Source organism: Oncorhynchus keta, chromosome 10, assembly GCF_023373465.1.
Source record: "Oncorhynchus keta strain PuntledgeMale-10-30-2019 chromosome 10, Oket_V2, whole genome shotgun sequence".
NCBI lineage: Eukaryota > Metazoa > Chordata > Actinopteri > Salmoniformes > Salmonidae > Oncorhynchus > Oncorhynchus keta.
In genome coordinates, this window is record NC_068430.1 from 10946339 (window position 1) to 10958838 (window position 12500).

General features: G+C 45.6%; 1 protein-coding gene across 1 annotated transcript in view; it reads right to left on the reverse strand.

Moving 5' to 3' along the window:
• Nucleotides 1-12500, reverse strand: part of LOC127932611 (copine-8-like) — a 472696-nt gene that overhangs the window by 198864 nt on the left and 261332 nt on the right. Inside the window, exons 6-7 of the mRNA XM_052528628.1 lie at nt 12388-12427; nt 8374-8450 (exon numbers count right to left, since the gene is read on the reverse strand). Coding sequence (XP_052384588.1) covers nt 8374-8450; nt 12388-12427 — 117 coding nt within the window. The remainder of the gene's footprint in view (nt 1-8373; nt 8451-12387; nt 12428-12500) is intronic.

Here is a 12500-nt window from a genome sequence, read left to right on the forward strand (position 1 = left end):
CCTCCCTCCCTTGCTTTTTCCCTCCCTCCCTCCCTCCCTCCCTCCCTCCCTCCCTCCCTCCCTTGCTTTTTCCCTCCCTCCCCGTCTGACTACCTTCCAGCAAGACAATGACAGCTTCCTAATTAAATGAGATTAAAGCCAGTAGTACAATTACATGAGAGAGAGGAGAACCAAAATACACACAGGCTTTTTCTATATTAGGTGAGGGCAGGCACTGATAAAAAAAAGTGTGTGTGTGTGTGTGCTTGAGACAGCTAGAGAGCACTTGTGTGATTCTCCAACATGTGTTGGGAGAATTTGTGAATGTGTGTGTGTGCTTGTGTGTGTGTACATGCATGAGTGTGTGTGTGTGTGAGAGAGAGAGAGAGAGAGAGAGAGAGAGAGAGAGAGAGAGAGAGAGAGAGAGAGAGAGAGAGAGAGAGAGAGAGAGAGAGAGAGAGAGAGAGAGAGAGAGAGAGAGAGAGAGAAAGAGGCCCACAAAATGAGGTGGGAACCTGCCCAATGTATGACCATATTAGAGAGACACATTTCCCTCAGATTACACAGATCCACAAAGAATTTGAAAACAAATGGTGGCACACTGGGTGAAATTCCACAGTGTGTCACAGCAGCAAGATTTGTGACCTGTTGCCACAAGAAAAGGGCAACCATTGAAGAACAAACACCATTGTAAATACAACCCATATTTATGCTTATTTATTTTCCCTTGTGTTCTTTAACCATGTGTACATTGTTACAACACTGTATATACATATATTTATAATATGACATGTGTAATGTCTTTATTGTTTTGACATTTCTGTATGTGTCATGTTTACTGTTCATTTTTATTGTTTATTTCACTTTTGTATATTATCTACCTCACTTGCTTTGGCAATGTTAACACATGTTTCCCATGCCAATAAAGCCCCAATAAAGCCCCTTGAATTGAATTTAATTGAATTGAGAGACCGTGTGCCACAGCCTCTCCCACTACTACTCACACAGCCTCTCCCACTACTACTCACACAGCCTCTCCCACTACTACTCACACAGCCTCTCCCACTACTACTCACACAGCCTCTCCCACTACTACTCACACTGCCTCTCCCACTACTACTCACACAGCCTCTCCCACTACTACTCACACAGCCTCTCCCACTACTACTCACACTGCCTCTCCCACTACTACTCACACAGCCTCTCCCACTACTACTCACACAGCCTCTCCCACTACTACTCACACAGCCTCTCCACTACTACTCACACAGCCTCTCCCACTACTACTCACACAGCCTCTCCCACTACTACTCACACAGCCTCTCCCACTACTACTCACACAGCCTCTCCCACTACTACTCACACAGCCTCTCCCACTACTACTCACACAGCCTCTCCCACTACTACTCACACAGCCTCTCCCACTACTATTCAGACCTCTTGACATCTATGACCAGTGGGGGCGTTGTACAAAACAAAGTCATCAGCGATTGGACCGTCTATAACCAATCAGAGTATCAAAGCTAATGGCAAATTTCCAAAGTACCACGTGTGTCCCGTATCTGGCCCAACCCATTGGTTTCAGAACCAATCAGACAGCCCTGAATGACCAATCAGACAGCCCTGAATGACCAATCAGACAGCCCTGAATGTGTTTGCGCTCAGTGAAGGTTCTGGAATGTATCCAGACTCATTGTGAAGAAGAAAGTGACATCCGTGGGCGTGGCATAGCGTCTGGGCGGAGCCAGATGATACCTGCACCATACAGCATTCTGTGTGTTAGATGATCCTGCCATGCCTTCGGGTGGCAAATACACCCACACACAGCCCAGACAGTTGGATATCAGCTCAAAGCTCATTAATCCTCAACAACATGATCTACAGTACAGATCTTCCTTCTAGATGCCTGCAGCTCCCACCATGATCAGTCCATGTCTGCTGTAATAAAGCACCCTGTGTACCGGCCGTAAGGGTAACAGGCAGTGTTGTGCTTTAATCATGGAGTAAACAGACACAGTCCCACGACCACACTTCTATCCTCTCTGTCAGGTCCATCACACTCCAACACAATAAACACACCACTCCTACACACTTCCTTCATTTATCATCCTCTTCAGCCCCTCATTCAGACTCCTCAGCTCCTCATTCATCCTCTTCAGCCCCTCATTCATCCTCTTCAGCCCCTCATTCAGACTCCTCAGCCCCTCATTCATCCTCTTCAGCCCCTCATTGACTCCTCAGCCCCTCATTCATCCTCTTCAGCCCCTCATTCATCCTCTTCAGCCCCTCATTCAGACTCTTCAGCCCCTCATTCAGACTCTTCAGCCCCTCATTCAGACTCTTCAGCCCCTCATTCATACTCTTCAGCCCCTCATTCAGACTCTTCAGCCCCTCATTCACTCTTCAGCCCCTCATTCAGACTCTTCAGTCCCTCATTCATCCTCTTCAGTCCCTCATTCATCCTCCTCATCCCCTCATTCATCCTCTTCAGCCCCTCATTCATCCTCTTCAGCCCCTCATTCAGACTCTTCAGTCCCTCATTCAGACTCTTCAGCCCCTCATTCAGACTCTTCAGTCCCTCATTCAGACTCTTCAGCCCCTCATTCAGACTCTTCAGCCCCTCATTCAGACTCTTCAGCCCCTCATTAAGACTCTTCTGTAGTGCTGTAGGTGTCCCGGAAGGCAGGTAGTTTGACCTCGGTGTTGGAGAGACCGCACCACCCTCTGGAGAGCCCTGCGGTTGTTCATTTTGTTGACGTTGAGTGAGAGGCTATTTTCTGGGCACCACTCTCCCAGGGCCCTCACCTCCTCCTTGTAAGCTGTCTCGTCATTGTTGGTAATCAGGCCTACTACTGTTGTGTCATCTTCAAAATGGATGACTGAGTGGGAGGCATGCGTGGCCACGCAGTCATGGGTGAACAGGGAGTACAGGAGAGGGCTGAGAACGCACCCTTGTGGCGCTCCTGTGTTGAGGATAGTGTAAAGTAGACGTGTTGTTACCTACCTTCACCACCTGGGGGCGGCCCGTCAGGAAGTCCAGGACCCAGTTGCACAGGGCAGTTCAGACCCACGGCCCGAGCTTAATGACGAGCTTGGAGGGTACAATGGTGTTGAATGCTGAGCTGTAGTCAATGAACAGCATTCTTACATAGGTATTCCTTTTGTCCAGATGGGATAAGGCAGTATGCAGTGTAATGGCGATTGCATGGTCTGTGGATCTATTGGGGCGGTAAGCAAATTGAAGTGGGTCTAGGGTGTCAGGTAAGGTAGAGGTGATATGATCCTTAAATAGCCTCTCAAAGTGCTACGGGGTGATAATCATTTAGTTCAGTTTTGCTTTCTTGGGTACAGGAACAATGGTAGACATCTTGATGCAAATGTCCGTAAACACTCCAGCCAGCTGGTCTGCGCATGCTCTGAGGAAGCGGCAAGGGATTCCGTCTGGGCCGGCAGCCTCGCGAGGGTTAACATGCTTAAATATCTTACTCACGTTGGCCACGTTGGTGGCACTGTGTTATCTTCAAAACGGGACGTAATCTCATCCCTCTCTGCTCTTCATCCCCGACAACCTAAAACTCATCCCTCTCTCCTCTTCATCCCCGACAACCTAAAACTCATCCCTCTCTGCTCTTCATCCCCGACAACCTAAAACTCATCCCTCTCTCCTCTTCATCCCCTACAACCTAAAACTCATCCCTCTCTCCTCTTCATCCCTGACAACCTAAAACTCATCCCTCTCTGCTCTTCATCCCCTATAACCTAAAACTCATCCCTCTCTCCTCTTCATCCCCTACAACCTAAAACTCATCCCTCTTTCCTCTTCATCCCCGACAACCTAAAACTCATCCCTCTCTGCTCTTCATCCCCTACAACCTAAAACTCATCCCTCTCTGCTCTTCATCCCCTACAACCTAAAACTCATCCCTCTCTCCTCTTCATCCCCGACAACCTAAAACTCATCCCTATCTCCTCTTCATCCCCTACAACCTAAAACATCCCTCTCTCCTCTTCATCCCCTACAACCTAAAACTCATCCCTCTCTCCTCTTCATCCCTACAACATAAAACTCATCCCTCTCTCCTCTTCATTCCCTACAACCTAAAACTCATCCCTCTCTCCTCTTCATCCCCGACAACCTAAAACTCATCCCTCTCTGCTCTTCATCCCCTACAACCTAAAACTCATCCCTCTCTCCTCTTCATCCCCTACAACCTAAAACTCATCCCTCTCTCCTCTTCATCCCCGACAACCTAAAACTCATCCCTATCTCCTCTTCATCCCCTACAACCTAAAACATCCCTCTCTCCTCTTCATCCCCTACAACCTAAAACTCATCCCTCTCTCCTCTTCATCCCCTACAACCTAAAACTCATCCCTCTCTCCTCTTCATCCCCTACAACCTAAAACTCATCCCACTGTCCTCTACACCCCCTACAACCTAAAACTCATCCCTCTCTCCTCTTCATCCCCTACAACCTAAAACTCATCCCTCTCTCCTCTTCATCCCCTACAACCTAAAACTCATCCCTCTCTCCTCTTCATCCCCTACAACCTAAAACTCATCCCACTGTCCTCCACACCCCCATGGTTGTACGCCAGCCGTTTAGCAGTAATTGTAGTAATTCTGGTTCAGTGCCTCACCCTGTTCTCAAATGACAATAATTATACATCAGTCGGAACAAGTCCAATTGATTTATTTATCGTTCTTTCTCTCTCCTTCTACTTCCCTTTCCCCTTCGTTTATTTTTAGTCATCTTTTTTTTCTCCTTCCTTTTCCTGCGTTTCTCTCCCTCTTCTGTCAACATGGTTTCATCAGAACATGTCAGAAATGAGACGTCACTGGAGTAAACCACACACTGCTGTCTTTTTGTTGATAAAGCCCTCTAGTGCAAACTTCCGTCCATACCTTACCTCATTGTTAAATGACAGACATACGAGTCATCAGATCAGATCACAGGGATGGTTAACTCTAGAGGTCCCGTTGATCACTACTGAATTAGCTCAATCTGCATTTACTTGTTGATTTTGCTATGTATATGAAATGATTGGCAGAGTCCACTGCACCTTGATGCTCTGGTGTCTCCAGGGCAGTTCAGGATGTTAATGGAGGACTTCATTGTTGAGGATTGCACATAGAATATTGGAGGATAGTATGGGAATTCTGGTATTTATATAAAATGTCCCAATTTTTCAGAGAATACATTCCACTCCAGCGCTAGGTGTCCATTCAGAGGTCAGCCCGTTTCTGTATTGCAGTTCTAACTATGTCCTCAGAGAAACCTGGTTTCAAATAAAACCCTTTTTGAGATTTGCCCTAGAAGAACCACTTGTTGAAGAATACAGACTGATACAGCTCTCTGTGTAGATTCATAGTGTATCCGAGTTCTGTATTGCAGTTCTATCCGGTTTTTACATCATTGTTAGACTGTGTACACCATTGGTAGACTGTGTACACCATTGGTAGACTGTGTACACCATTGGTAGACTGTGTACACCATTGGTAGACTGTGTACACCATTGGCAGACTGTGTACACCCTTGGTAGACTGTGTACACCATTGGCAGACTGTGTACACCATTGGCAGACTGTGTACACCATTGGTAGACTGTGTACACCATTGGCAGACTGTGTACACCATTGGTAGACTGTGTACACCATTGGCAGACTGTGTACACCATTGGTAGACTGTGTACACCATTGGCAGACTGTGTACACCATTGGCAGACTGTGTACACCATTGGTAGACTGTGTACACCATTGGTAGACTGTGTACACCATTGGTAGACTGTGTACACCATTGGTAGACTGTGTACACCATTCGCAGGCTGTGTACACCATTGGCAGACTGTGTACACCATTGTCAGACTGTGTACACCATTGGCAGACTGTGTACACCATTGGCAGACTGTGTACACCATTGGTAGACTGTGTACACCATTGGTAGACTGTGTACACCATTGGTAGACTGTGTACACCATTGGCAGGCTGTGTACACCATTGGCAGACTGTGTACACCATTGGCAGACTGTGTACACCATTGGCAGACTGTGTACACCATTGGTAGACTGTGTACACCATTGGTAGACTGTGTACACCATTGGCAGACTGTGTACACCATTGGCAGACTGTGTACACCATTGGCAGACTGTGTACACCATTGGCAGACTGTGTACACCATTGGCAGACTGTGTACACCATTGGCAGACTGTGTACACCATTGGCAGACTGTGTACACCATTGGCAGGCTGTGTATACCATTGGTAGACTGTGTACACCATTCGCAGACTGTGTACACCATTGGCAGACTGTGTACACCATTGGCAGACTGTGTACACCATTGGCAGACTGTGTACACCATTGGCAGACTGTGTACACCATTGGCAGACTGTGTACACCATTGGTAGACTGTGTACACCATTGGCAGACTGTGTACACCATTGGCAGACTGTGTACACTATTGGCAGACTGTGTACACCATTGGAAGACGGTGTACACCATTGGCAGACTGTGTACACCATTGGAAGACTGTGTACACCATTGGCAGACTGTGTACACCATTGGTAGACTGTGTACACCATTGGCAGACTGTGTACACCATTGGCAGACTGTGTACACCATTGGCAGACTGTGTACACCATTGGCAGACTGTGTACACCATTGGTAGACTGTGTACACCATTGGTAGACTGTGTACACCATTGGCAGACTGTGTACACCATTGGCAGACTGTGTACACCATTGGCAGACTGTGTACACCATTGGCAGACTGTGTACACCATTGGCAGACTGTGTACACCATTGGTAGACTGTGTACACCATTGGCAGACTGTGTACACCATTGGCAGACTGTGTACACCTTTGGCAGGCTGTGTATACCATTGGTAGACTGTGTACACCATTCGCAGGCTGTGTACACCATTGGTAGACTGTGTACACCATTGGTAGACTGTGTACACCATTGGCAGACTGTGTACACCATTGGCAGACTGTGTACACCATTGGCAGACTGTGTACACCATTGGTAGACTGTGTACACCATTGGCAGACTGTGTACACCATTGGTAGACTGTGTACACCATTGGCAGACTGTGTACACCATTGGCAGACTGTGTACACCATTGGTAGACTGTGTACACCATTGGTAGACTGTGTACACCATTGGCAGGCTGTGTACACCATTGGTAGACTGTGTACACCATTGGTAGACTGTGTACACCATTGGCAGACTGTGTACACCATTGGCAGACTGTGTACACCATTGGTAGACTGTGTACATCATTGGTAGACTGTGTACACCATTGGCAGACTGTGTACACCATTGGCAGATTTTTATATACACAAAAATCAGGTCATTTTTGGTTTTTGTACAATAAGTGGGGTAGAAAAGTCCATCTTAGACGAGTTCATGGGGTGTATTATCTCAGGAGACGATCTGTCTATCTGGTCAAAATCACTCAAAATCACACAGGTGCCCTTCCACCCTGTAGCGTGTCATTATGTCCCCACCTACGTTCAAATAAAGCTCCTATTTATTATGTTACTACAGGCAGAAGGAGTTGTTATTGGTCGGATGACCCCAAAGGGCCTAGTTCTTTTATTTTTAAAGTGTGAGTGGGCTGACTGAAATATACACAATGTTAGGCTGTTATCAAATTAAACACAATACTTTGCTTCTCTTACAGCTTCTATCATTGATTTGTTTGTTGTTTGATACAGAAACACAAAACAATGATTTCGATTAGTTCAAATCAAGTAGATTGACAAATTCATGAAAAATGTTCTGAATTTAATAAACCACCTTTGGGCTATGATCTAAACTATGCCTCTGGGGTCACAATGGCCCCAGTCAGTAGCATGAGGGTTAAGTTTAACAGAAAGCAAATAGAGGTGATCAGAGATTTCAGCACTATGGACAGCTGTGAAACCAGAGAGGGAATGGGGGTTACCTAGTCGGTTGTACAACTGAATGCATCTTCCTCATTTAACCCAACCCCTCTGAATCAGAGAGATGAATCATAATCGACATCCACAGCACCCAGGGAGCAGTGGGTTAACTGCCTCATTCAGGGACAGAACCTTTCGGTTACTGGCCCAATGCCCTGACCACTAGGCTACAGAGATCTGGCGCTCAGCACCACAGGACAGAGGCCAACCTGTCAACCGTAATAGTCTCCTTTAGGATAGTGCTTCTCAAACCTCTCCTCTGGGAACACCCAACCACACGCCATCTATTCCAGAACCAGCACACCTGATTCAAACTTGTGAACTAATCGTCAAGCTACTTTAGGGCCACAAGTAAATTGTGAAACGACTGAGAGTCGCTGAGGAGAGGTTTGAGAACAACTTCAGGACAACAGTGGTTAAAAAACAGAGCTGATATCTGAGACTGACTCACCCCAGTGGTTTCTCCAGTCGACTGGCAGGTGACCCCACGATCTCCCCCAGAGTACAGAACACCTGACCCAAGAAGTCCTGAGAGGGTGACAAGGAGGGAGGTGGAAAGAGAGAGAGAGTGCGAGAAAGAGAATTAGAGCGTGGGAGAGAGCGGGAGAGAGCAAGAGAGAGAGAGAGAGACAGAAAGACAGAAAGAGAGAGACAGAGACAGAAAGAGAGACAGAGAGAGAGAGAGAGACAGAGAGAGAGAGAGAGAGACAGAGAGAGAGAGAGAGAGAACAGAGAGAGAACAGAGAGAGAGAATTAGAGAGAGAGAGAGAGAGAGAGAGAGAGAGAGAGAGAGAGAGAGAGAGAGAGAGAGAGAGAGAGAGAGGGAGAGAGAGAGAGAGGGTGAGGGGGAGAGAGAGAGAAAGAAAGAGAGAGACAGAGAAAGAGAGAGACAGAGAGAGAGAGAGAGAGAGAGAGAGAGAGAGAGAGAGAGAAATAGAGAGACAGATAGATATATAGAGACAGAAAGAGAGACAGGATGGAGGAGGCATAGGGTTAGGAAGGGAAGACTCAGAGAGAGGGACAGTCAACATGGATGTAGGGAAACAACAACGTTGGGTGAACATTGGACAATGGGATGATGGGATAGCGAAACAAGGGAACAAGGTCGTATACAGAGGTTAGCAGAGTGTGTTCCATGTGTTACAACTGTGTGCGTTTTCTGTATATCTAGCTACAATATCGCTACAGCTACAGTGCTGAAGGAGAGGAGAGAGGCAGAGACGTACGTTGACATCAGATGGCTTCCAGAAGGGGAGAGCAGGCAGCAGGGTCAACAACAACAACAACAACAACAGAACACATCATATACACACAAACACTACAATACCCAGAACACCCAGCACCGCTCAAACTAGGAAGTGTAGCAGGAGATAATACAGGTGAGATGTCATATAAGAGCCGGTAGTGAATACAAATATCAGGGCGGAATAAAAATAAATAAAATCCTACAGTTGGAGATATGCAAATATATCTAAATACATGAAATCATCTGTTAAATGGGTTCTTCAGTGTATGAAGACCTCTCTAAATACCTTTTGTCCCAACAGTGTCCCAAACAACAGAATGTTATTCTCTTATTAGCATTAAAATAGTGACATGATGATTCATACATATGTAGGATCTTAATTTGAGCCAGTTTGCTACAGCAGGAAAATAATCCTGCCGCAAGAACATTTTTGAATTATTATGTGGATTATAATTAATGGCTGTTTTTGTAGCGTTTGATATATTTTTATTTCGGGTCAAATCATGTCTGAATTTTCAAAGTGGAAATTACGAACTTTAGAAGCATTTTTTTTTTTACTCAAATACTCAACAAGTTTGCATGTTTGCAATTCTCAGTAATAAAAGAGTGATCCAATTAAGATCCTACATCTGTACATCCCGTTTATCCAATTCAAATGTGGAGACCAGTGGATAAAAACATTTAATGAGAAATGATGGTGTTGATAATGAAGATACATAATAATACTACAACTACTATACTACTACTACTACTACACATTGTTCACTGGATGCATACGATACAGGCGTACTGACCATACAGGAGGTATGGTCACGGAGCCGTTGTATCCACTTCTAGAAACAACAACATGTTATGAACAAACAAACTGTTCATAACATTGTTTTCATATTGTATGGATATATACAGTACCAGTCAAAAGTTTGACCACACCTACTCATTCAAGGTTTTTGTTTATTTGTACGATTTTCTACATTGTAGAATAATAGTGAAGACATCAAAACTATGAAATAACACATATGAGATCATGTAGTAATCAAAAAAAGTGTTAAACAAATCTAAATATATTGCATAATTTAAATTCTTCAAAGTTGCCACCCTTTGCCTTGATGACAGCTTTGAACACTCTTGAAATTCTCCACTATGGTCTCTGCTGTTTCCTGAAGTCCAGGATCAGCTCCTTCATTTTGTTGACGTTGAGAGAGAGGTTATTTTTCTGGTACCACTCCACCAGGGCCCTCACCTCCTCTCTGTGGGCCGTCTAGTCATTGTTGGTAATCAGGCCTACTGCTGTTGTTTTGTCTGCACACTTGATGATTGAGTTGGAGGCCTCCGTTGCCAAGCAGTCATAGGTGAACAGGGAGTACAGGAGAGGGCTGAGCACGCAACATTGTGGGGTCCCAGTGTTGAGGATCAGCGAAATGGAGGTGTTGTTTCCTACCTTCACCACCTGGGGGCGGCCCGTCAGAAATTCCAGGACCCAGTTGCACAGGGCGGGGTTCAGACCCAGGGCCTCAGGCTTAATGATGAGCTTGGAGGGTACTATGGTGTTGAATGCTGAGCTGTAGTCAATAAACAACAATCTTACATAGGTATTCCTCTTGTCCAGGTGGGATAGGGCAGTGTGCAGTGTGATGGCGATTGCATGGTCTGTGGATCTATTGGTCTGAGGATGCGGCTAGGGATGTCACGTCCTTGCGAGGGTTACAAAGGGGTTCAATGTCTCACTCACGACGGCTACGGAGAAGTAGAGCCCACAGCCCTTGGTAGCCGGCGGCGTCGGTGGCACTGTGTTACCCTCAAAGTGGGCAAAGAAGGTGTTTAGCTTGTGCGGAATCAACGCGACGTGGCTGGTTTTCCCTTTGTAGTCCGTGATTGTCTGCATACGTCTCATGTCTGAGCCGTCTGAGCCGACTCCACTTTGCCTCTATCCTGACATTATTCCCTGGGTGCTGTGGATGTCGATTATCCCTGCTAGGCTGTCTTTGTAAATAAGACTTTGTTCTTAACTGACTAGTTAAATAAAGGTTCATGGAAAATAAATAAAATAAACTCAGTCACCATATCAATATATTCGTCAATATTCCGATTGGTCAGACCAGCGTTGAATAGTCCTAAGCACAAGCACTTGTTTGACTTTCTGCCTATAGGAACATGGTGTCATGGTCAGATTTGCCGAAAGGAGGGCCTTGTAGGCATCTCGGATGTTGGAGTAGCAATGGTCGATTGTTTTAGCAGCGCGTGTACTACAGTACAGTCGATGTGTTGAAAGAACTTCAAAAGCCTTTTCCTAAGATTTGCTTTGTTAAAATCCCCAGCTACAATACATGCGGCTTCAGGATATGTGGTTTCCAGTTTGCATAAAGTGAAGTTATTTGAGGGCCGTCATGGCCTGAGGAGGAATATACACGGCTGTGACTATAACCGAAGAGAATTCTCTTAATAATACCGTTGGCATTTGATTGTGAGATATTCTAGTTTGGGTGAACAAAAAGGACATGAGCTCCTGTATGTTATTACAATAGCACCATGAGTCATTAATCATGAAACACCCCCGCCCTTCTTCTTCCCAGAGAGATATTTATTCCTGCCTGTGCGATGAACTGAGAACCCAGCTGGCTGGACTGACTCAGACAGTACATCCTTCTGACAGAGCCATGCTTCTGTGAAACAGAGTATGTTACAATGCCTGATGTCTCTCTGGAAAGAGACCATCGCCCTGAGCTCATCAACTTTTTTATCCAGAGTCTGAACATTAGCGAGTAATATACTCAAAAGCGGTGGGTGGTGTGCGCGCCTATTAAGTCAGACTAGAAGGCCACTTTAAGTACGTCTCCTCCGCCGGCGTTGTTTTGGGTCGGCCTCTGGAATCAGTTCAATTGCCATTTTAGATGGCACAACTAATAAAACCATGCGACATTCAACAGGCACAACTAATCAAACCATGCAACGTCACGATCAGACCAAAGACATAAATAAGAAGAGTTTGGCCAATTAGAGAGCAGAAATACATGTTTAATCTCTCTGAATATTGGGTTAATTGTTCATGATGAGTTTGAACTGGTTCTAACTCTGATGACTCTGTTATATCAGTTAACTTGTATTGCTGACTAATAACTTTGAAAGCCAATGGATTCAGCCAATGATGTTGATAATTGTTGCGAGTATTGGCCAATCCCTGTTTATCATTGGCTTTGGGTTTGAGAAGGCGTATCCACTCACGTGTTTGGAGAGGTCTGGGCTTTTAGAGTCCACGTCATACCTGGAGGAGAAACAGACAGATAACACAGGTTACGTATGTTTATGTGTGTGTGAGCAGGAGAGTGAGAGAAATA